This window comes from Oncorhynchus tshawytscha, unplaced genomic scaffold (assembly GCF_018296145.1).
Source record: "Oncorhynchus tshawytscha isolate Ot180627B unplaced genomic scaffold, Otsh_v2.0 Un_contig_785_pilon_pilon, whole genome shotgun sequence".
Taxonomy (NCBI): domain Eukaryota; kingdom Metazoa; phylum Chordata; class Actinopteri; order Salmoniformes; family Salmonidae; genus Oncorhynchus; species Oncorhynchus tshawytscha.
The window spans coordinates 93,351-118,866 of NW_024609721.1; the positions used below are offsets into that span (position 1 = coordinate 93,351).

The window sequence follows — 25,516 nt, forward strand, 5'->3', positions numbered from 1 at the left end:
GGCCTACTCTACGTGATAGGGGTTAGGTTTTCCAGTATAGCCTTCTGGCCTACTCTACGTGATAGAGGTTAGGTTTTCCAGTATAGCCTTCTGGCCTACTCTACGTGATAGAGGTCAGGTTTTCCAGTATAGCCTTCTGGCCTACTCTACGTGATAGGGGTTAGGTTTTCCAGTATAGCCTTCTGGCCTACTCTACGTGATAGAGGTTAGGTTTTCCAGTATAGCCTTCTGGCCTACTCTACGTGATAGAGGTCAGGTTTTCCAGTATAGCCTTCTGGCCTACTCTACGTGATGTTATTTTATTTTTTATTTCACCTTTATTTAACCAGGTAGGCTAGTTGAGAACAAGTTCTCATTTACAACTGCGACCTGGCCAAGATAAAGCATAGCAGTGTGAGCAGACAACACAGAGTTACACATGGAATAAACAAATTAACAAGTCAATAACACAGTAGAAAACAAAGGGGGAGTCTATATACAATGTACAATGTGTGCAAAAGGCATGAGGAGGTAGACGAATAGTTACAATTTTGCAGATTAACACTGGAGTGATATATGATCAGATGGTCATGTACAGGTAGAGATATTGGTGTGCAAAAGAGCAGAAAAGTAAATAAATAAAAACAGTATGGGGATGAGGTAGGTGAAAATGGGTGGGCTATTTACCAATAGACTATGTACAGCTGCAGCGATCGGTTAGCTGCTCAGAAAGCTGATGTTTGAAGTTGGTGAGGGAGATAAAAGTCTCCAACTTCAGCGATTTTTGCAATTCGTTCCAGTCACAGGCAGCAGAGTACTGGAACGAAAGGCGGCCAAATGAGGTGTTGGCTTTAGGGATGATCAGTGAGATACACCTGCTGGAGCGCGTGCTACGGATGGGTGTTGCCATCGTGACCAGTGAACTGAGATAAGGCGGAGCTTTACCTAGCATGGACTTGTAGATGACCTGGAGCCAGTGGGTCTGGCGACGAATATGTAGCGAGGGCCAGCCGACTAGAGCATACAAGTCGCAGTGGTGGGTGGTATAAGGTGCTTTAGTGACAAAACGGATGGCACTGTGATATACTGCATCCAGTTTGCTGAGTAGAGTGTTGGAAGCCATTTTGTAGATGACATCGCCGAAGTCGAGGATTGGTAGGATAGTCAGTTTTACTAGGGTAAGCTTGGCGGCGTGAGTGAAGGAGGCTTTGTTGCGGAATAGAAAGCCGACTCTTGATTTGATTTTTGATTGGAGGTGTTTGATATGAGTCTGGAAGGAGAGTTTGCAGTCTAGCCAGACACCTAGGTACTTATAGATGTCCACATATTCAAGGTCGGAACCATCCAGGGTGGTGATGCTAGTCGGGCATGCGGGTGCAGGCAGCGATCGGTTGAAAAGCATGCATTTGGTTTTACTAGCGTTTAAGAGGAGTTGGAGGCCACGGAAGGAGTGTTGTATGGCATTGAAGCTTGTTTGGAGGTTAGATAGCACAGTGTCCAATGACGGGCCGAAAGTATATAGAATGGTGTCGTCTGCGTAGAGGTGGATCAGGGAATCGCCCGCAGCAAGAGCAACATCATTGATATACACAGAGAAAAGAGTCGGCCCGAGAATTGAACCCTGTGGTACCCCCATAGAGACTGCCAGAGGACCGGACAGCATGCCCTCCGATTTGACACACTGAACTCTGTCTGCAAAGTAATTGGTGAACCAGGCAAGGCAGTCATCCGAAAAACCGAGGCTACTGAGTCTGCCGATGAGAATATGGTGATTGACAGAGTCGAAAGCCTTGGCAAGGTCGATGAAGACGGCTGCACAGTACTGTCTTTTATCGATGGCGGTTATGATATCGTTTAGTACCTTGAGTGTGGCTGAGGTGCACCCGTGACCGGCTCGGAAGCCAGATTGCACAGCGGAGAAGGTACGGTGGGATTCGAGATGGTCAGTGACCTGTTTGTTGACTTGGCTTTCGAAGACCTTAGATAGGCAGGGCAGGATGGATATAGGTCTGTAACAGTTTGGGTCCAGGGTGTCTCCCCCTTTGAAGAGGGGGATGACTGCGGCAGCTTTCCAATCCTTGGGGATCTCAGACGATATGAAAGAGAGGTTGAACAGGCTGGTAATAGGGGTTGCGACAATGGCGGCGGATAGTTTCAGAAATAGGGGGTCCAGATTGTCAAGCCCAGCTGATTTGTACGGGTCCAGGTTTTGCAGCTCTTTCAGAACATCTGCTATCTGGATTTGGGTAAAGGAGAACTTGGAGAGGCTTGGGCGAGGAGCTGCCGGGGGAGGAGCTGTTGGCCGAGGTTGGAGTAGCCAGGCGGAAGGCATGGCCAGCCGTTGAGAAATGCTTATTGAAGTTTTCGATAATCATGGATTTATCGGTGGTGACCGTGTTACCTAGCCTCAGTGCAGTGGGCAGCTGGGAGGAGGTGCTCTTGTTCTCCATGGACTTCACAGTGTCCCAGAACTTTTTGGAGTTGGAGCTACAGGATGCAAACTTCTGCCTGAAGAAGCTGGCCTTAGCTTTCCTGACTGACTGCGTGTATTGGTTCCGGACTTCCCTGAACAGTTGCATATCACGGGGACTATTCGATGCTATTGCAGTCCGCCACAGGATGTTTTTGTGCTGGTCGAGGGCAGTCAGGTCTGGGGTGAACCAAGGACTGTATCTGTTCTTAGTTCTGCATTTTTTGAACGGAGCATGCTTATCTAAAATGGTGAGGAAGTTACTTTTAAAGAATGACCAGGCATCCTCAACTGACGGGATGAGGTCGATGTCCTTCCAGGATACACGGGCCAGGTCGATTAGAAAGGCCTGCTCACAGAAGTGTTTTAGGGAGCGTTTGACCGTGATGAGGGGTGGTCGTTTGACTGCGGCTCCGTAGCGGATACAGGCAATGAGGCAGTGATCGCTGAGATCCTGGTTGAAGACAGCAGAGGTGTATTTGGAGGGCCAGTTGGTCAGGATGACGTCTATGAGGGTGCCCTTGTTTACAGAGTTAGGGTTGTACCTGGTGGGTTCCTTGATGATTTGTGTGAGATTGAGGGCATCTAGCTTAGATTGTAGGACTGGCGGGGTGTTAAGCATATCCCAGTTTAGGTCACCTAACAGAACAAAACTGAGGCTAGATGGGGGCGATCAATTCACAAATGGTGTCCAGGGCACAGCTGGGAGCTGAGGGGGTCGGTAGCAGGCGGCAACAGTGAGAGACTTATTTCTGGAGAGAGTAATTTTCAAAATTAGTAGTTCGAACTGTTTGGGTATGGACCTGGAAAGTATGACATTACTTTGCAGGCTCTCTCTGCAGTAGACTGCAACTCCTCCCCTTTGGCAGATCTATCTTGACGGAAGATGTTATAGTTGGGTATGGAAATCTCTGAATTTTTGGTGGCCTTCCTGAGCCAGGATTCAGACACAGCAAGGACATCAGGGTTAGCAGAGTGTGCTAGAGCAGTGAGTAAAACAAACTTAGGGAGGAGGCTTCTGATGTTGACATGCATGAAACCAAGGCTTTTACGATCACAGAAGTCAACAAATGAGGGAGCCTGGGGACATGCAGGGCCTGGGTTTACCTCCACATCACCCGCGGAACAGAGAAGGAGTAATATGAGGGTGCGGCTAAAGGCTATCAAAACTGGTCGCCTAGAGCGTTGGGGACAGAGAATAAGAGGAGCAGGTTTCTGGGCATGGTAGAATATATTCAGGGCATAATGCGCAGACAGGGGTATGGTGGGGTGCGGGTACAGCGGAGGTAAGCCCAGGCACTGGGTGATGATGAGAGAGGTTGTATCTCTGGACATGCTGGTTGTAATGGGTGAGGTCACCGCATGTGTGGGAGGTGGGACAAAGGAGGTATCAGGGGTATGAAGAGTAGAACTAGGGGCTCCATTGTGAACTAAAACAATGATAACTAACCTGAGCAACAGTATACAAGGCATATTGACATTTGAGAGAGACATACAGTGAGGCATACAGTAATCACAGGTGTTGAATTGGGAAAGCTAGCTAAAACAGTAGGTGAGACAACAGCTAATCAGCTAGCATAACAACAGCAGGTAAAATGGCGTTGACTAGGCAACGGGGGCCGACAGATAAAACATAAACAGGCAGAATGGAGTACCGTGATTAATGGACAATCCAGAGTGCATCAGCTATGTAGCCAAGAGATCAGTGTCCAGGGGGCAGCGGTGGATGGGGCAGGGAAGCTGGACTGGCGAGTGTTATCCAGGTTGAAAAAAAACTAACAATGACTAAATAGCTTGTAGCTAATTAGCTGGTTAGCTTCTGGAGGTTCTTGAGTGTGTTCTAAAAATAAAAAATAATAGCGATTCCGTGTCACATTGGGTGAGGCAGGTTTCCGGAAAGGTATAAACAGATTAAAAATCAAAAAGAGATAGAAAGTGAGTATGGGTCCGGTGCGTGTTTGGGACGCGGCGATTCAGACGGTTAGCAGGCCTGTGCTAACAAGCTAACAGTTCGTAGGCCGGGGCTAGACAAGCTAGCAGTTAGCAGGCCGAGTTTAGCAAGCAGGGAGATAGCGAGGGCTAGAGAGTTGGCCTTTGGGGGGACGTCGCGATGGGGTGAGTCTGTTTATTCCTCTTCATGCGGTGACATCGATAGACCGGTCGTGGACCCGGGTATTGTAGCCCAGGAGTATGCTACGGTGGTAGCACAGGTGCGCTGGCCGGGCTAGCTTCACGCTAGCTTCACGCTAAGTGGGTAGAAGTGCTAGCCAGGAGTAATCATCTGGGGTTGCGGTTTAGCTAGATAGCTAGTTGTGAAGATCCAGCTGAAAAATGATGTGATAGTGATAGAGGTCAGGTTTTCCAGTATAGCCTTCTGGCCTACTCTACGTGATAGAGGTCAGGTTTTCCAGTATAGCCTTCTGGCCTACTCTACGTGATAGAGGTTAGGTTTTCCAGTATAGCCTTCTGGCCTACTCTACGTGATAGGGGTTAGGTTTTCCAGTATAGCCTTCTGGCCTACTCTAGGTGATAGAGGTTAGGTTTTCCAGTACAGCCTTCTGGCCTACTCTACGTGATAGAGGTTAGGTTTTCCAGTACAGCCTTCTGGCCTACTCTACGTGATAGAGGTTAGGTTCTCCAGTATAGCCTTCTGGCCTACTCTACGTGATAGAGGTTAGGTTTTCCAGTATAGCCTTCTGGCCTACTCTACGTGACATATGGTGGCAGTGGTGGGATGGCGCACCGCAAATCAGTGAATTCCAACAAGAGAGGTAAAGAAATGCGTACAGGATTGTGTTCTCAGCAGCAGCATCAGCTGTTAGAAAAGTTACCTGAAGTTGAACCTGGGTGGAATACCATGGAAGCGTCTGGTGAAGAAGAGGTCAAGTATGAGAAACTAGGAGCCCGACCAAGTGGCCAAACACAACCAGAACCGTTTGAGCTACCGGTTGAACCAGCAGGGACAGCCATAAAAGACCATCTGACTGAAGGAGCAGTTGGGGGACCAGAACCCAACCATGGTAGCACTTTTCCAGCAACTGATCACCTGCCTTGAGAGGAGGGACGAAGACCTCAAGCAGGAGTTACGGAGTCTACGCCAATCTATCCTCACAGCTCCTCACCAAGCGGAACTCGTCAGTGAGAGCCCAAGATTGGGTCTGCCAACACCAGGACGAAAAAGGCTCAAAGGCTCCCCAAGCAGTAATGAGGCCAGCCCCAGCACCAGGAGACCAGTCCAGCAGTGTAAACGTCCATCTTCCAGCATTCCTGAGGAAGGAGCCAAAGATGCCCTCATACCAGCAGGGGGAGGACATTGAAAACTACCTGCTGAGGTTTGAGTGCATGGCCAAGACGTGGCAGTGGCCTGAGGTAGAGTGGGCCTGCAGGCTTGTCCCATTGCTCACGGGCAATGCCTTAGAGGCTTACACAGCAATGGATGAGGGGCTGTCCAACGTCTACAAGGGCTTGAAGGAAGCGCTGCTGGTGAAGTTCGACATCTCCCTAGAGATGAACCATTCCACAGGTGCAGGTTCATTAATTGTTTATGGTCCATTGAACAAGCTTGGGAAACAGTGTTTCAACCCTTTACAATGAAGATCTGTGAAGTTATTTGGATTTTTACAAATTATCTTTGAAAGACAGGGTCCTGAAAAAGAGAGGTTTATTTTTCTGCTGAGTTTAGTAGAATAAAGCTAACACAGCCAGGACTGAATTACTTTTTATTTTTATTTTTTACATACCATGTGTTTGCAACAGTTGACAGAAGATGAATATTCCAATAAAAATACCCAGAAGCCTTTACAAATTATTTCATTGGTCACATTAAATGTACACAGTAGGGGGGCACAAGAAACCATAGAAACAAAAGTATTGCTATTTACAAATGTTACTGTGACAATAAGACAATAACAAGCACTTACAGCAGAGCCCTCTGTACACTTTTAATCTTTCTAACTTTTCCATTTAAATTACTGGCTGGTCATTTCCTGTTAAGTCCTTGGGAATGTCATTGAGGTGGGTGAGAAGGGCCTCTCTAGCTTGTTGTCTCTGCTGGTCTCAGTCACTCCTAAGTTGAGGTACCTGGTGGTCGTCTGTAAGGATCCTTCACTACTCTGACCTGTCACTATTGTACTTTACTGAGCCCCTGGCTGTGGTCTCCAGGCCTCACTCTGAGCTCTCTGCCAGCATCCTGGTGAAGTGTAGAGCAGCAGGTTCCTGGGTCAGATTGTGGAGGCTGTAGGCATGGCCTGTTGGACAACACAGGGAGAGGGTCAGAAGACAAGGCCTGTTGGACAACACAGGGAGAGGGTCAGAAGACATGGCCTGTTGGACAACACAGGGAGAGGGTCAGAAGACATGGCCTGTTGGACAACACAGGGAGAGGGTCAGAAGACATGGCCTGTTGGACAACACAGGGAGAGGGTCAGAAGACATGGCCTGTTGGACAACACAGGGAGAGGGTCAGAAGACATGGCCTGTTGGACAACACAGGGAGAGGGTCAGAAGACATGGCCTGTTGGACAACACAGGGAGGGGGTCAGAAGACATGGCCTGTTGGACAACACAGGGAGGGGGTCAGAAGACATGGCCTGTTGGACAACACAGGGAGGGGGTCAGAAGACATGGCCTGTTGGACAACACAGGGAGGGGGTCAGAAGACATGGTCTGTTGGACAACACAGGGAGAGGGTCAGAAGACATGGCCTGTTGGACAACACAGGGAGGGGGTCAGAAGACATGGTCTGTTGGACAACACAGGGAGAGGGTCAGAAGACATGGTCTGTCCTGGGTTAAAACTCACCACATGGGACCATGAAGGTTTGTCCTGGGTTATAATGGTTCTCTTTGCCATTGATCTTCACAGTTACTGAGCTGGTTAGGAGGTTATACACCTGGAACAACAAGAACACACAGCTGGTTAGGAGGTTATACACCTGGAACAACAACAACACACAGCTGGTTAGGAGGTTATACACCTGGAACAACAAGAACACACAGCTGGTTAGGAGGTTATACACCTGGAACAACAACAACACACAGCTGGTTAGGAGGTTATACACCTGGAACAACAGCAACACACAGCTGGTTAGAAGGTTATACACCTGGAACAACAACAACACACAGCTGGTTAGAAGGTTATACACCTGGAACAACAACAACACACAGCTGGTTAGGAGGTTATACACCTGGAACAACAACAACACACAGCTGGTTAGGAGGTTATACACCTGGAACAACAACAACACACAGCTGGTTAGGAAGTTATACACCTGGAACAACAACAACACACAGCTGGTTAGGAGGTTATACACCTGGAACAACAACAACACACAGCTGGTTAGGAGGTTATACACCTGGAACAACAACAACACACAGCTGGTTAGGAGGTTATACACCTGAACAAATTGATACCCTTGTATAATAGAGATAATACCCGAGCCCTGAAGCCTCCAGAAAATGTTTGGGAACTGACGCTCCAACAACCTGGAGGTCTTCCAACCAGCTGGTAAAAAGCTGTTCGGTCATCCTTTTCCAGTCTTATTGAGCAGAATAAAAACAATCCAAAATGTAGTTTGATACTGTCGCAAAGCTGACTAAAAAGCAGCATTCCCCAAGGGAGGATGGCCTAGCAGTGATTTGATCATGATGATTAGAAAACAGCTTATGGACTCTCTTTTAATATGCGTATTTCTGCAAAACTTTGTTGTCACGAGTCTGCACAGAACTGCCAGGACAGAACTGCCAACTGGACCCTATTCCAACTAAACTACTGAAAGAGCTACTCCCTGTGCTTGGCCCTCCTGTGTTGAACATCATAATTGGCTCCCTATCCTCCGGATGTGCACCAAACTAACTAAAAGTGGCAGTAATAAAGCCTCTCCTGAAAAAGCCAAGCCTTGACTTGAAGAAAAAAAAAGTATACATGTTTGAAACCTGACCGTTGTACATTACTTCAAATAACGAGGCATGTTTCTGCTTCAAAGTAGCCTAGCCAAAATCCATCCAGAGAAACGTGGAGGCAATTATTTTAGAAAGGCTTCCTCGTGCCATTAACAGCATTTCACTCCTGTTCTATTGGTTTTCATATTATTATATTTATATATATATATATATATATATATATAAAAAGTGTTGTCTAGAAGCCAAAGGCACAATCCTAGTCATATTAGAAACCCCGTGCTAAGAACTATTCAATGCTGGTCTGACCAATCAGAATCCCTGCTTCATGATTGTTTTTTCTCACGCGGACTGGGATATGTTCCGGGTAGCTTCCAAGAATAACATTGACGAATACGCTGAGTCGGTGAGTGAGTTTACCAGGACGTGTATAGGAGATGTTTCACCCACTGTGACTATTAAAACCTACCCTAACCACAAACCGTGGATAGATGGCAGCATACGCGCAAAACTGAAAGCGCAAAATACCGCATTTAACCGTGGCCAGGTGACTGGGAATATGGCTGAATAACAACAGTGTAGTTATTCCCTCCGTAAGGCAATCAAACAGACAAAGTATAGAGTATAGAGACAAAGTGGAGTCGCATTTGAACGGCTCAGACACGAGACGTATGTGGCAGGGTCTACAGACAATGACGGACTTCAAAAAGAAAACTATCCTTGTCGTGGACACCGACATCTTGCTTCCAGACAAGCTAAACATCTTCTTTGCCCACTTTGAGGATAACACAGTGCCACTGAAATGGCCTGCTACCAAGGACTGTGGGCTCTCCTCCGTAGCCGACGTGAGTAAGACATTTAAACATGTTTGGTGGAGGAGGAATAATGGTCTGGGCTGTTTTTCATGGTTTGGGCCCCTTAGTTCCAGTGAAGGGAAATCTTGACGATACGGCATACACAGGGGCATTGTCATGCTGAAACAGGAAAGGGCCTTCCCCAAACTGTTGCCACAAAGGTCAAAGCACAGATTTTAGACGATTCTGTGCTTCGACCTTTGTGGCAACAGTTTGGGAAAGGGCCTTTCCTGTTTCAGCATGACAATGCCCCTGTGCACAAAGTGAGGTCCATACAGAAATAATGGTTTGTTGAGATCGGTGTAGAAGAACTTGATTGGCCTGCACAGAGCTCTGACCTCAACCCCATTGAGATGATTTGGAACACCTACTGCAAGTCTGGCCTAATCGCCAAACATCAGGGCTGTTGGTAATGTAGTGTATCTGACATCACACTGAACTCTGATATCGTCTTTGTAGAACGCATAGGGGTGTAGTATTCTGTGCTCAGTCAATGATTTCGATGTGAGAAACAGAGAACAGACCACAACCCCCTTCCAAGCTCAAATGGTTCATTCTTTGGATCTACACGATTCACGTGGATGGCCTATTTAGACATTGAAATGGCGAATATCGCAGAAAAGCGACAATTTTGCATCCCTGATGGTTTTAGGGATCAGGGGTTAAAGGTTACTCACAGTGCTAGTGCTGTTGTCAACTAGTAGAGGGTTAGGGGTTAGAGGTCAGGGTTACTCACAGTGGTGGCGCTGTGGTCCACTAGCAGAGAGTTAAAGGTCAGGGTTACTCACAGTGGTGGCGCTGTGGTCCACTAGCAGAGAGTTAAAGGTCAGGGTTACTCACAGTGGTGGCGCTGTGGTCCACTAGCAGAGAGTTAAAGGTCAGGGTTACTCACAGTGGTGGCACTGTGGTCCACCAGCAGAGAGTTAAAGGTCAGGGTTACTCACAGTGGTGGCGCTGTGGTCCACTAGCAGAGAGTTAAAGGTCAGGGTTACTCACAGTGGTGGCGCTGTGGTCCACTAGCAGAGAGTTAAAGGTCAGGGTTACTCACAGTGGTGGCACTGTGGTCCACCAGCAGAGAGTTAAAGGTCAGGGTTACTCACAGTGGTGGCGCTGTGGTCCACTAGCAGAGAGTTAAAGGTCAGGGTTACTCACAGTGGTGGCGCTGTGGTCCACTAGCAGAGAGTTAAAGGTCAGGGTTACTCACAGTGGTGGCGCTGTGGTCCACCAGCAGAGAGTTAAAGGTCAGGGTTACTCACAGTGGTGGCGCTGTGGTCCACCAGCAGAGGTTTCTTCATGTAGGAGCCCAGCAAGATCTTTCCATTGGAGAAGGTTTCAGCCAGCAGGTCCATCTTGTAACCAAGAGCTCTGTCTCGATACGAGAACCACTGGAAATGATCTGGGCTGATCTGGCCTCCCTCTGATAACACAACACAGGACAACATCACACTATTGTTGACCTATTGCCCCATCTCTGTCTGTGTGTACGTACGTTTCCCAGTGGCAGGCCAGAGCAAAGCCATCCAGTCTGTGAGGTTGGCCTTGTCCTCCAGCTGCAGTGTGATGGCTCTGAGAGGAGGAGCACAAAGCTCAGTCACAGCCTCAGGGTCCGACAGCACGATGCCAGGAGGGACAGACTGATGGACAGACGGATGGGGCGTCACTCTGAACGACTGGACACCTGTCATGAAGAGGTCAGGGTTAGAGGTCAGTGGAATAATAAGAAAGTAGTATATCAATAAAGGGATTGTAAAGTTCCTGGGTTGACTCTGCAGTCATCTTGGAAACAGGTCTGTCCAACACATCAGTGCCTTCAGAAAGTATTCACACCCCTTGACCTTTTCCACATTTCGTTGTTACATCCTGAATTTAAAATGAATTAAATAGAGATGTTTTGTGTGTCACTGGCCTACACACAATAGCCCATCATGTCAAAGTGGAACTATGTTTTTAGAACATTTTACAAATTAAAAATGAAAAGCTGAAATGTCTTGATTCAATAAGAATTCAACCCCTTTGTTATGGCAAGCCTAAATAAGTTCAGGAGTAACAACTCGCTAAATGAGTCACATAAATTGCATAGACTGACTGTGTGACGTAATAGTGTTGAACATGATTTTTGAATGACTACCACATCTCTATACCCTACACATAACCACGAGGCCAAAGGTGACGTTAGGGTTGAATGGCTGTGATAGGAGAAAACAGGATGAATCGACAACATTGTAGTAACTCCACAATACTAACCTAATTGACATAGTGAAATGAAGGAAGCCTGTACAGAATAACAAATATTCCAGAACATGCATCCTGTTTGCAATGAGGCACTAAAGCAAAACTGCAAAAGATCTGGTAAAGCAATTTACATTTTGTCCTGAATACAAAGTGTTATGTTTGGGGCAAATCCAATACAACAAACCCCCCAGCTGACAAGGTACAAATCTGTCATTCTGCCCCTGAACAGGCAGTTAACCCACTGTTCCCAGGCCGTCATTGAAAATAAGAATTTGTTCTTAACTGACTTGCCTGGTTAAATAAAGGTAAAATAAATAAAAATGAAGGAGTACTGTGTGTAGATAGGTGACTTTATTTGGATCCATTCTGAACTCAGGCTGTAACACAACAAAATAAGTCAAAGGGTGGGAATACGTCCTGAAGGCACTGTACTTTAAATGTCTCATATCAAACTTCACTTCAAGTGCATATAAAATCCCAACACACTTTAAATTAAAACAATACATTAGGTCAAAGCAAACAGGAATCAGTAAAACAAAAGCAATACAGGCTCCATAGGACACACTAGGTTAGGACAACAGGCTCCATAGGATACACTAGGTTAGGACAACAGGCTCCATAGGACACACTAGGTTAGGACAACAGGCTCCATAGGACATACTAGGTTAGGACAACAGGCTCCATAGGACACACTAGGTTAGGACAACAGGCTCCATAGGACACACTAGGTTAGGACAACAGGCTTAGGACAACAGGCTCCATAGGACACACTAGGTTAGGACAACAGGCTCCATAGGACACACTAGGTTAGGACAATAGGCTCCATAGGACACACTAGGTTAGGACAATAGGCTCCATAGGACAACAGGCTCAAGGCTCCGTACTTACAGATGTCGTCATTCTCTTCATAATCCTCCAGTTCAATCATGGAAGACGGTCCACTTTTGAACCCTTTTAACCTGTTCACAAAAAGGAATGGATCTCCTGACAGTGTCATGTTGGACAACAGTCACTCATAACGTTGTTTAGAAGAGAAGCAACAGTCAGAAATACACCATATATATACATGTATATACAGTGCCTTGCGAAAGTATTCGGCCCCCTTGAACTTTGCGACCTTTTGCCACATTTCAGGCTTCAAACATAAAGATATAAAACTGTATTTTTTTGTGAAGAATCAACAACAAGTGGGACACAATCATGAAGTGGAACGACATTTATTGGATATTTAAAACTTTTTTTTAACAAATCAAAAACTAAAAAATTGGGCGTGCAAAATTAATCGGACGATTTTTTATTTTATTTACAGTGGGGCAAAAAAGTATTTAGTCAGCCACCAATTGTGCAAGTTCTCCCAATTAAAAAGATGAGAGAGGCCTGTAATTTTCATTCCAACTATGACAGACAAAATGAGAAAAAAAAATCCAGAAAAATCACATTGTAGGTTTTTTTAATGAATTTATTTACAAATTATGGTGGAAAATAAGTATTTGGTCAATAACAAAAGTTTCTCAATACTTTGTTATATACCCTTTGTTGGCAATGACAGAGGTCAAACCTTTTCTGTAAGTCTTCACAAGGTTTTCACACACTGTTGCTGGTATTTTGGCCCATTCCTCCATGCAGATCTCCTCTAGAGCAGTGATGTTTTGGGGCTGTTGCTGGGCAACACGGACTTTCAACTCCCTCCAAAGATTTTCTATGGGGTTGAGATCTGGAGACTGGCTAGGCCTCTCCAGGACCGTGAAATGCTTCTTACGAAGCCACTCCTTCGTTGCCCGGGCGGTGTGTTTGGGATCATTATCATGCTGAAAGACCCAGCCACGTTTCATCTTCAATGCCCTTGCTGATGGAAGGAGGTTTTCACTCAAAATCTCACGATACATGGCCCCATTCATTCTTTCCTTTACACGGATCAGTCGTCCTGGTCCCTTTGCAGAAAAACAGCCCCAAAGCATGATGTTTCCACCCCCATGCTTCACAGTAGGTATGGTGTTCTTTGGATGCAACTCAGCATTCTTGGTCCTCCAAACACGACGAGTTGAGTTTTTACCAAAAAGTTCTATTTTGGTTTCATCTGACCATATGACATTCTCCCAATCTTCTTCTGGATCATCCAAATGCTCTCTAGCAAACTTCAGACGGGCCTGGACATGTACTGGCTTAAGCAGGGGGACACGTCTGACACTGCAGGATTTGAGTCCCTGGCGGCGTAGTGTGTTACTGATGGTAGGCTTTGTTACTTTGGTCCCAGCTCTCTGCAGGTCATTCACTAGGTCCCCCTCGTGTGGTTCTGGGATTTTTGTTCACCGTTCTTGTGATCATTTTGACCCCACGGGGTGAGATCTTGCGTGGAGCTCCAGCTCGAGGGAGATTATCAGTGGTCTTGTATGTCTTCCATTTCCTAATAATTGCTCCCACAGTTGATTTCTTCAAACCAAGCTGCTTAGCTATTGCAGATTCAGTCTTCCCAGCCTGGTGCAGGTCTACAATTTTTTTTCTGGTGTCCTTTGACAGCTCTTTGGTATTGGCCATAGTGGAGTTTGGAGGGTGACTGTTTGAGGTTGTGGACAGGTGTCTTTTATACTGATGACAAGTTCAAACAGGTGCCATTAATACAGGTAACGAGTGGAGGACAGAGGAGCCTCTTAACCTGTAGACGCCCAGCCCGTGAACTGGACCGTTATCATCATCATCATCTGACACTAATTAGCATAACGCAACGAACATAAATCTTCCTCGAAAATATTCCTATTCATGAAAATCACAAGTGAAATATATTGGAACACAGCTTAGTCTTTTGTTAATTACCCTGTCATCTCAGATTTTCAAAATATGCTTTACAGCCAACGCTAGACAAGCATTTGTGTAAGTTTATCATAGCCTCGCATAGCATTATGCCTTGCTAGCAGCAGGCAAACTTGTCACGGAAATCAGAAAAGCAATCCAATTAAATTGTTTACCTTTGATGAACTTCGGATGTTTTCACTCACGAGACTCCAAGGTAGACAGCCAAAGTTTATTTTTTCCCAAAATATTATTTTTGTAGGCGAAATAGCTCCGTTTGTTCTTCACGTTTGGCTGAGAAATCGCCCGGAAATTGTGGTCACCACAACGCCGAAAAATATTCCAAATTAGCTCCATAATATCGACAGAAACATGGCAAACGTTGTTTAGAATCCATCCTCAAGGTGTTTTTCTAATATCTATTCGATAATATATCCGTCGGGATAATTCCTTTTTCTCTAGGACCGATTGGAGTAATGGCTACCTCTGCACTTTATGCGAGAATCTCTCTCGGAGCCACCATGTGACCACTTACGCAATGTGCCCCCATACGGCTATTCTTCAGCAGAAATGCGTAAAACTACAAAGCATCTACAATGCTGTAGACACCTTGGGGAATACGTAGAAAGCGTAAGCTCGTTGATGGTACATTCACAGCCATATAGGGAGTCATTGGAACGAGTCATTGAAAACCTGGGGCACTTCCGGATTGGATTTTTCTCAGGCTTTCGCCTGCAACATCAGTTCTGTTATACTCACAGACACTATCTTTACAGTTTTGGAAATGTTAGTGTTTTCTATCCAATTATATGCATATTCTAGCATCTTTTCCTGACAAAATATCCCATTTAAAACGGGAACGTTTTCCCCCCAAAATTAAAATACTGCCCCCTAACACCAAGAGGTTAAAGAAGAAGTTACAGGTCTGTGAGAGCCAGAAATCTTGCTTGTTTGTAGGTGACCAAATACTTATTTTCCACCATAATTTGCAAATAAATTCATTAAAAATCCTACAATGTGATTTTCTTCTCATTTTGTCTGTCATAGTTGAAGTGTACCTATGATGAAAATTACAGGCCCCTCATCTTTTTAAGTGGGAGAACTTGCCCCACTGTATTTGTGTCACGACGTTGGCCTGGGGGTAGGTTTATGACAGTCATAAATACATCTTCCCCCCCTTTTTCCTCTCTCTACCCTACTGATGTGACATTTGAAAATCCCTTGGTTAACAGAGATTCTGGGAACATCAGAAGGTGGGGGGAGGGGGTTGAACTATATTCTGGTAATCCGACCAATTGAACATATGCAGTGGTACTTAATGAATATGATGTCAGTTCGGTTGTCATCTGAGACATTCTCATCAATGATAAGATGACAAACTCTACAGTGGAAAGTCTGCACATTGTAGTTATCGGTTTCACATAGAGTTGTTGTTCAATTTAAATGTTTGAATATAAAATGATTGGTGAAGAGATGAAATGTAATTTTATCTTCCAAATGAGAGATTTGGGTTTTCATAAGGTTAGGGCTCTGCTCAATTAGTGGCCCGCCCCTGTGAAGGGACATGGGTTACACAACTTTTCAAACACACCCTTCTCGCTCCACTATATAAAGCCTTGAAGAAAATGTAACCTCCTGTTCCAAGTACGTGAGGTCTGCAGCCTCTGCGTTAAAAGGACTAACATGTCAACTACAGAACTAAGCCAACCTCAGCGTGAGCTTTGGTTGCGAATGGTATGAACTTTGAACTCTTATTCACTACAGAAGTGATACCTCCGGGCCGTTGAGTTAGCAACAGCAGCTGCAAACGTGGGCCAGGAAAGAACAGAGACAGAGTATCCCTTCTACCACACAACGATGTTAATTCAACGTATCCAATTACCACCAGAGACATTCTTCAAAGGACAAAGGACTCGGTTGGGCAACACAGCCTTCCATCTACCACCAACCTACCGAAGCGCAGCTCAGAGTAAATATTTATTGCATTTTCCTTTTCCAGATGGGCGGTAATTTAGAATGCATAAGATACTGTATTTACGATAGCACAGCTTCTTCCTTTGTCCCTCAGTCTTCCCACTCTTTCACTCAAACCCAGCCCTTTTCCTTTGTGTAACAAACTGTCATATCTGTTCCGCCCGCTAGGGACGTTTTCCTTTATGACGTAGATTGTAATTAAGTTATGATTTAATTATGTGTTTGTGTAATTCTGTGTGATTAGTTAGGTATTTAGTAAATAAATAATTAAACCCAATTCTGTATTGCTGATTCAACTTGTTAGCCAGGGTTCGTGAAGATAACCAAGAATTTACAACTTTCAGATGAGACTGAAATAAGGTGACGATTAATATTGACTGCTATAGATGTAAAATATTACTAGGTCTTTAAGAGTTTATTCGGAAGATAACAGCTCTATAAACATTATTTCGTTGTGCCCCGACTTTCTAGTTAATTACATTTCCATGATTAGCTCAATCAGGTAATATTAATTACGGAGAAAGGATTTTATAGAATAACATGTCATATCACTTAATCCGGCATAGCCAAAGACACGACAAGAAGCAACAGTCAGAAGTAACATGTAGAGAAGCAACAGTCAAAAGTAGCGTGTTGAGAAGCAACAGTCAGAAGTAACATGTAGAGAAGCAACAGTCAGAAGTAACATGTAGAGAAGCAACAGTCAAAGTGGCGTGTTGAGAAGCAACAGTCAGAAGTGGCGTGTTGAGAAGCAACAGTCAGAAGTAAGTAGTATTTGGGAGTGTACTTACGTGTTGTCTGAGAGTCGGTTGTTGCTTTGGGAGAAGTCTCGGTGTATGGTCTTCTTTTTCCCCAGCTGTCCAACAGGCTCTATGCAGACAGTACTGGCACTCAGATCCACAGGGCTGGAGCTCCTGTCACTGGTTGGGTCCTGGGAGGGGTCATTAGCTGGCCCAGAGCTGAGGCCGATGCTGGGGCTCTGGGCTGACTGCTCCTCAGGCGCTCTAGGGAATAGCGTTTTCCTCCCCAAAGTCTGCCACGTGCTGCTTCTGACTGTGGCCAACGGGAGCGCTCCTCTGCCAGAGGAGAAGACGGCGCCAATGGTGGCCAGAGAGCGCTTGACCGTCTTGGGGGCGGAGAGGTCCTTCCTCTTCAGCGGGGTCTGAACTCCTCCAGGTCGAGTTGAGGAGGCTGTGTTGCCATTCTGAGGGGGTCCAAGGAACTTACTTCTCTCCACCTTGCGAGTTTTTGGGTTCGGCTGTGGTTGAGGGGGTGAAGGTTTTTTGGGGTAAGGCTGGGGTTGTTGAGGGAATGAAGAGGTGCTGTCAGCGTTCTCTGGGGGGTTGTTGGTGACCCACCAGTTCCCTGGAGCTTTCCTCCTCCTCCTGCTGTGTTTCTCTGGAGCCTCCCTGGCCTGACGCCACTGCCTGCTGGGGGTAACGGTAGCAGAGTGGGGGGTGATGTCACTCTGGGGTTTACACTTGGGAGGGCGGGTATAGATCCAGTCAAACACCTTCTCACCTGAGAAGAGACACAAGCAGAACACAAAATCACCACATATTTAAATAACAGCTGTTTGAGATGACAGAGTACATATTTTGTATTTTACTAAGTTTGATTTATGAGTGAGCTATATCCACTTGAAGGAAATGGGTGGTGTTAGTATGAAGCCTTACTTGGGGTGAGTGTATGCTGTCTGAGAGGGCTGGGCATGGGACTGAGCCCCCCCAGCTCCTGTTGCTCCTCCTGCTGCTCTGCCGTAGAGGCCTCAGCCTCCTCCTCTTCTCTCTGACCTTCAGGCCTCGCTGGCTCCTCTCTACTGGTCGTCTTTTGCTTCTTAGTTCTGCCCCTCTTGGGCTTCTCTGCTTCATGCCCTGCAGTCTGATTGGACCAGGGTTTATTTTCTGTGGTCTGATTGGACCAGGGTTTATTTTCTGCGGTTTGATTGGACGAGGGTTTCTTCTTTGCGTTCTGATTAAACAAGGGTCTTGATGTCCCCTCCTCTTGCCCTGACTCCACAGAGGAATATCTTGCTGGTTTGGTTTTTGTTTTCTTGTTATTGTGTTTGTACTTGTTTGCTGTGTGTGTGTTGACTGTCTCTGTGACCTGTGTGTTGAAAGGGCTGGTGAGCCACCAGGGACCAGGCTTGATCCTCTTCCTCTTCCCTGCTAACTGGGTTAGCTGGCCGGCCTGGGAGGAGTCAGCCTCACCTGTAGGGGAGGGGCTGACCTCCTTGGCTTTACGATTGGCTGGGACCTTGACTCGTCTCTGTCCTGTCGGTGCCAACTGTAGAACTGTGGAGGAAAGACAACATCTAGCCTAGATTTATATGTGCACTACATTTTTCCATAGATTTTTTTATGAATATTTTTATTTTGTTGTTTTTATTGTTGAGAGCAAAACATACAGTCAAAGTCGGAAGTTTACATACACCTTAGCCAAATACAGTTAAACTCAGTTTTTCACATTTCCTGACATTTAATCCTAGTAAAAATTCCCTGTTTTAGGTCAGTTAGGATCACCACTTTATTTTAATAATGTGAAATGTCAGAATAATAGTAGAGAGAATTATTAATTTCAGTTTTTATTTCTTTCATCAGAAGTTGTGGGTAAGAAGTTTACATACACGCAATTACTACTACTATTTGGTAGCATTGCCTTTAAATGGTTTAACTCGGGTCAAACGATTTGGGTAGCCTTCCACAAGCTTCCCACAATAAGTTGGGTGAATTTTGGCCCATTCCTCCTGACAGAGCTGGTGTAACTGAGTCAGGTTTCTAGACCTCCTTGCTCGCACACGCTTTTTCAGTTTTGTTTTCTAATTTTCTATAGGCTGGAGGTCAGGGCTTTGTGATGGCCACTCTAATGCCTTGACTTTGTTGTCCTTAAGCCATTTTGCAACAACTTTGGAAGTATGCATGGGGTCATGGTCGCAAATGGGTCTTCCAAATGGACAAAGCTTTAACTTCCTGACTGATGTCTTGAGATGTTGCTTCAATATATCCACCTAATTTTCCTACCTCATGATTCCATCTATTTTGTGAAGTGCACCAGTCCCTCCTGCAGCAAAGCACCACCACAACATGATGCTTCAAGGTTGAGATGGTGTTCTTCGGCTTGCAAGCCTCCCCCTTTTTCCTCCAAACATTATGATGGTCATTATGGCCAAACAGTTCTATTTTTGCTTCATCAGTATAGAGGACACTTCTTCAAAAAGTACGATCTTTGTCTCCATGCGCAGTTGCAAACCGTAGTCTGGTCTTGAAATAAATCAACAAATACACCTCCAATTGACTCAAATGATCTCAATTAGCCTATCAGAAGCTTCTAAAGCCACATCATCATTTTCTGGAATTTTCCAAGTGGTTTAAAAGCACAGTCAACTTAGTGTATGTAAACTTCTGACCCACTGGAATTGTGATACTGTGAATTATAAGTGAAATAATATATGTCTAAACAATTGTTGGAAAAATGACTTGTGTCATGCACAAAGTAGATGTCCTAACCGACTTGCCAAAACCATAGTTTGTAAACAAGAAATTTGTGGTTGAAAAACAAGTTTTAATGTCTCCAACTTAAGTGAATGTAAACTTCCGGCGTTCAACTGTATTCCTATACCTACAAATGATACAACTTGAACTTGTGATGAACATTGTAGTCAAATAAACCATGGTGATGTGTGATGTCAGCTGATCTTACCTGGTGAAACATCCTGGTCTGAAGCAGCTTCACTCTCCTCCTCCATGCTGACGGGCTCCTCCCCAGCTCCAGCTGACAGTCTCCTGGTCTTTCCAGACTGCAGGCCTCGTCCTCGGCTCGTCTTGGGGTTCACCTTGTTACCTTGGATACCAGCTTGGAATTTAGATATTCTGGGAACTTTCTTTTCTGTTTTGGTGCGGGCTTTTGATTGGCTGGGTTTAGGCTTAGCCCCTCCTCCTAGTTCCAGGTAACCTGCTGTCGTTGGTTCAGATAACGGGTTGTTGACCTTCTTCTTCGGGTCTTGTTCTATGTGGTCTGCCTCGACAGGCTCATCACCCTGGGGACTTGAGTCCCTCTTCTTCCTGGCTGTAGACTTGGTGAGGACAGGTATGAGGGAGGAGCCTCCAGTAGCATTCTTCTCTTTAGTTTTCACTTCAGCTGTCCCTCCTGATCTCAGCTTGGCTGTATCCTTCTCTGATTGGCTGGCCTTGGTGAGTGTGTCAGCTGAGGCGTCATTACTGCTGTGTGATTGGTCCTTCTGCTGCGGTTGAGGTGTGGCTGTGGTCCTGTTGGGGTCAGTCTTCCTACGAAGGGAGAACCAGGAAGGACCATCGTCCTCCAGGATCAGGAAGTCATCCTCCAGGTCGGTGAGAGGAGCTTCTCTCACTGGAGACGCCAGGGCTTTCCTAGGGCAGAAACACAGCATTAACCCTTTCCTAGGGCTGAACTTGTGAGAAGGAGGGAAGGGTCCGTGGACACTTAAGGGACGGGTATGATGAGTGTGTTTCATTTGGTGACTTCAGAGAGGACAGGAAACACACATGACGATTAGAGGTCGACCGATTAATCGGAATGGCCGATTAATTAGGGACGATTTCAAGTTTTCATAACAATCGTTTTTTTGTTGTTTATTTCATCTTTATTTTACTAGGCAAGTCAGTTAAGAACACATTCTTATTTTCAATGACGGCCTAGGAACGGTGGGTTAACTGCCTTGTTCACAAGAATGGCGCCGACAGAGATGGCCGCCTCGCTTCGCGTTCCTAGGAAACTATGCAGTTTTTTGTTTTTTTACGTGTTATTTCTTACACTAGTACCCCAGGTCATCTTAGGTTTCTTTACATACAGCCGACAAGAACTACTGAATATAAGATCAGCGTCAACTCACCATCAGTACGACCAAGAATATGTTTTTCGCGACGCGGATCCTGTGTTCTGCCTTACAAACAGGACAATGGAGTGGATTCCATGCAGCGACCCAAAAAAACGACTCCGAAAAAGAGGGAAATGAGGCGGTCTTCTGGTCAGACTCTAGAGACGGGCACACCGTGCACCACTCCCTAGCATTCTTCTTGCCAATGTCCAGTCTCTTGACAACAAGGTTGATGAAATCCGAGCAAGGGTAGCATTCCAGAGGGACATCAGAGACTGTAACGTTCTCTGCTTCACGGAAACATGGCTCACTGGAGTGACGCTATCCGAGGCGGTGCAGCCAGCGGGTTTCTCCACGCATCGCGCCGACAGAAACAAACATCTTTCTGGTAAGAAGAGGGGCGGGGGCGTATGTCTTATGGCCAACGTGACATGGTGTGATGAAAGAAACATACAGGAACTCAAATCCTTCTGTTCACCTGATTTAGAATTCCTCACAATCAAATGTAGACCGCATTATCTACCAAGAGAATTCTCTTCGATTATAATCACAGCCGTATATATCCCCCAAGCAGACACATCGATGGCTCTGAACGAACTTTATTTAACTCTCTGCAAACTGGAAACGATTTATCCGGAGGCTGCATTCATTGTAGCTGGGGATTTTAACAAGGCTAATCTGAAAACAAGACTCCCTAAATTTTATCAGCATATCGATTGCGCAACCAGGGGTGGAAAGACCCTGGATCATTGTTACTCTAACTTCCACGACGCATATAAGGCCCTGCCCCGCCCCCTTTCGGAAAAGCTGACCACGACTCCATTTTGTTGATCCCTGCCTACAGACAGAAACTAAAACAAGAAGCTCCCACGCTGAGGTCTGTCCAACGCTGGTCCGACCAAGCTGACTCCACACTCCAAGACTGCTTCCATCACGTGGACTGGGAGATGTTTCGTATTGCGTCAGACAACAACATTGACGAATACGCTGATACGGTGTGCGAGTTCATTAGAACGTGCGTTGAAGATGTCGTTCCCATAGCAACGATTAAAACATTCCCTAACCAGAAACCGTGGATTGATGGCAGCATTCGTGTGAAACTGAAGGCACGAACCACTGCTTTTAATCAGGGCAAGGTGTCTGGTAACATGGCTGAATACAAACCGTGCAGCTATTCCCTCCGCAAGGCTATCAAACAAGCTAAGCGCCAGTACAGAGACAAAGTAGAATCTCAATTCAACAGCTCAGACACAAGAGGTATGTGGCAGGGTCTACAGTCAATCACGGACTACAGGAAGAAACCCAGCCCAGTCACGGACCAGGATGTCTTGCTCCCAGGCAGACTAAATAACTTTTTGCCCGCTTTGAGGACAATACAGTGCCACTGACACGGCCTGCAACGGAAAACATGCGGTCTCTCCTTCACTGCAGCCGAAGTGAGTAAGACATTTAAACGTGTTAACCCTCGCAAGGCTGCAGGCCCAGACGGCATCCCCAGCCGCGCCCTCAGAGCATGCGCAGACCAGCTGGCCGGTGTGTTTACGGACATATTCAATCAATCCCTATACCAGTCTGCTGTTCCCACATGCTTCAAGAGGGCCACCATTGTTCCTGTTCCCAAGAAAGCTAAGGTAACTGAGCTAAACGACTACCGCCCCGTAGCACTCACATCCGTCATCATGAAGTGCTTTGAGAGACTAGTCAAGGACCATATCACCTCCACCCTACCTGACACCCTTGACCCACTCCAATTTGCTTACCGCCCAAATAGGTCCACAGACGATGCAATCTCAACCACACTGCACACTGCCCTAACCCATCTGGACAAGAGGAATACCTATGTGAGAATGCTGTTCATCGACTACAGCTCGGCATTCAACACCATAGTACCCTCCAAGCTCGTCATCAAGCTCGAGACCCTGGGTCTCGACCCCGCCCTGTGCAACTGGGTACTGGACTTCCTGACGGGCCGCCCCCAGGTGGTGAGGGTAGGCAACAACATCTCCTCCCCGCTGATCCTCAACACTGGGGCCCCACAAGGGTGCGTTCTGAGCCCTCTCCTGTACTCCCTGTTCACCCACGACTGCGTGGCCACGCACGCCTCCAACTCAATCATCAAGTTTGCGGACGACACAACAGTGGAAGGCTTGATTACCAACAACGACGAGACGGCCTACAGGGAGGAGGTGAGGGCCCTCGGAGTGTGGTGTCAGGAAAATAACCTCACACTCAACGTCAACAAAACTAAGGAGATGATTGTGGACTTCAGGAAACAGCAGAGGGAACACCCCCATCCACATCGATGGAACAGTAGTGGAGAGGGTAGCAAGTTTTAAGTTCCTCGGCATACACATCACAGACAAACTGAATTGGTCCACTCACACAGACAGCATCGTGAGGAAGGCGCAGCAGCGCCTCTTCAACCTCAGGAGGCTGAAGAAATTCGGCTTGTCACCAAAAGCACTCACAAACTTCTACAGATGCACAATCGAGAGCATCCTGGCGGGCTGTATCACCGCCTGGTATGGCAACTGCACCGCCCTCAACCGTAAGGCTCTCCAGAGGGTAGTGAGGTCTGCACAACGCATCACCGGGGGCAAACTACCTGCCCTCCAGGACACCTACACCACCCGATGCTACAGGAAGGCCATAAAGATCATCAAGGACATCAACCACCCGAGCCACTGCCTGTTCACCCCGCTGCCATCCAGAAGGCGAGGTCAGTACAGGTGCATCAAAGCTGGGACCGAGAGACTGAAAAACAGCTTCTATCTCAAGGCCATCAGACTGTTAAACAGCCACCACTAACATTGAGTGGCTACTGCCAACACACTGTCAATGACACTGACTCTACTCCAGCCACTTTAATCATGGGAATCGATGGGAAATGATGTAAATATATCACTAGCCACTTTAAACAATGCTACCTTATATAATGTTACTTACCCTACATTGTTCATCTCATATGCATACGTTGATACTGTACTCTATATCATCGACTGCATCCTTATGTAATACATGTATCACTAGCCACTTTAACTATGCCACTTGGTTTACATACTTATCTCATATGTATATACTGTACTCGATATCATCTACTGTATCTTGCCTATGCTGCTCTGTACCATCACTCATTCATATATCCTTATGTACATATTCTTTATCCCCTTACACTATGTATGACAGTAGTTTTTTTTGGAATTGTTAGTTAGATTACTTGCTCGTTATTACTGCATTGTCGGAACTAGAAGCACAAGCATTTCGCTACACTCGCATTAACATCTGCTAACCATGTGTATGTGACAAATCAAATTTGATTTGATTTGATTTTGATTTGTTCAGGGGCAGAATGACAGATTTTCACCTTGTCAGCTCGGGGGATTCAATCTTGCAACCTTACAGTTAACTTGTCCAACGCTCTAACCACCTGCCTCTCATTGCACTCCACGAGGAGTGCTTGGACTGCCTGTTACGCGAATGCAGTAAGGTAAGTAAGTAATGCAGTAAGGTAAGTTGCTAGCTAGCATTATCGTAATCACTAGTTAACTACACATGGTTGATGATATTACTAGTTTATCTAGCGTGTCCTGCGTTGCATATAATCGATGCGGTGCGTATCGTTGCTCCAACGTGTACCTAACCATAAACATAAATGCCTTTCTTAAAATCAATACACAGAAGTATATATTTTTAAACCTGCATATTTAGCTAAAAGAAATCCAGGTTAGCAGGCAATATTAACCAGGTGAAATTGTGTCACTTCTCTTGCGTTCATTGCACGCAGAGTCAGTGTCTATGCAACAGTTTTGGGCCGCCTAATTTGCCAGAATTTTACGTAATTATGACATAACATTGAAGGTTGTGCAATGTAACAGGAATATTTAGACTTATGGATGCCACCCGTTACAATAAAATACGGAACGGTTCCGTATTTCACTGAAAGAATAAACGTCTTGTTTTCGAGATGATAGTTTCCGGATTCGACCATATTAATGAACTAAGGCTCGTATTTCTGTGTGTTATTAAGTCTATGATTTCATTGAGCAGTCTGACTGAGCGATGGTAGGCAGCAGCAGGCTCGTAAGCAGTCATTCAAACAGCACATTCGTGCGTTTGCCAGCAGCTGTTTATGACTTCAAGCCTATCAACTCCCGAGATTAGACTGGTGTAACCGATGTGAAATGGCTAGCTAAAACGTTAGCTTTTTTACATGGCACATATTGCACTTTTACTTCTCCAACACTTTGTTTTTGCATTATTTAAACCAAATTGAACATGTTTCATTATTTATTTAAGGCTAAATTGATTTTATTGATGTATTATATTAAGTTAAAATAAGTGTTCATTCAGTATTGTTGTAATTGTCATTATTACAAATAATTGTTATTTTTATTTAATCGTCCGATTAATCGGTAGCGACTTTTTTTGGTCCTCCAATAATCGGTATCGGTGTTCAAAAATCATAAATCGG

At 45.7% G+C, this 25,516-nt stretch overlaps 1 protein-coding gene across 2 annotated transcripts in view; it reads right to left on the reverse strand.

Annotated features, from left to right (window-relative positions):
• Positions 1-6,157: 6,157 nt before the first annotated feature.
• si:ch211-161h7.4 (serine/arginine repetitive matrix protein 2) overlaps positions 6,158-25,516 on the reverse strand; it is a 48,105-nt gene continuing 28,746 nt past the window's right edge. Inside the window, exons 9-16 of one of the 2 annotated variants that reach the window (XM_042317253.1) lie at positions 19,893-20,578; positions 17,870-18,487; positions 16,985-17,714; positions 12,321-12,391; positions 10,690-10,878; positions 10,457-10,617; positions 7,250-7,340; positions 6,158-6,696 (exon numbers count right to left, since the gene is read on the reverse strand). In XM_042317253.1, the coding sequence (XP_042173187.1) occupies positions 6,614-6,696; positions 7,250-7,340; positions 10,457-10,617; positions 10,690-10,878; positions 12,321-12,391; positions 16,985-17,714; positions 17,870-18,487; positions 19,893-20,578 (2,629 nt within the window). In that variant the 3' untranslated portion in view covers positions 6,158-6,613. Of the gene's footprint in view, positions 6,735-7,249; positions 7,341-10,456; positions 10,618-10,689; positions 10,879-12,320; positions 12,392-16,984; positions 17,715-17,869; positions 18,488-19,892; positions 20,579-25,516 lie in introns of both variants that reach the window. The other variant, XM_042317254.1, reaches the window with a different exon arrangement.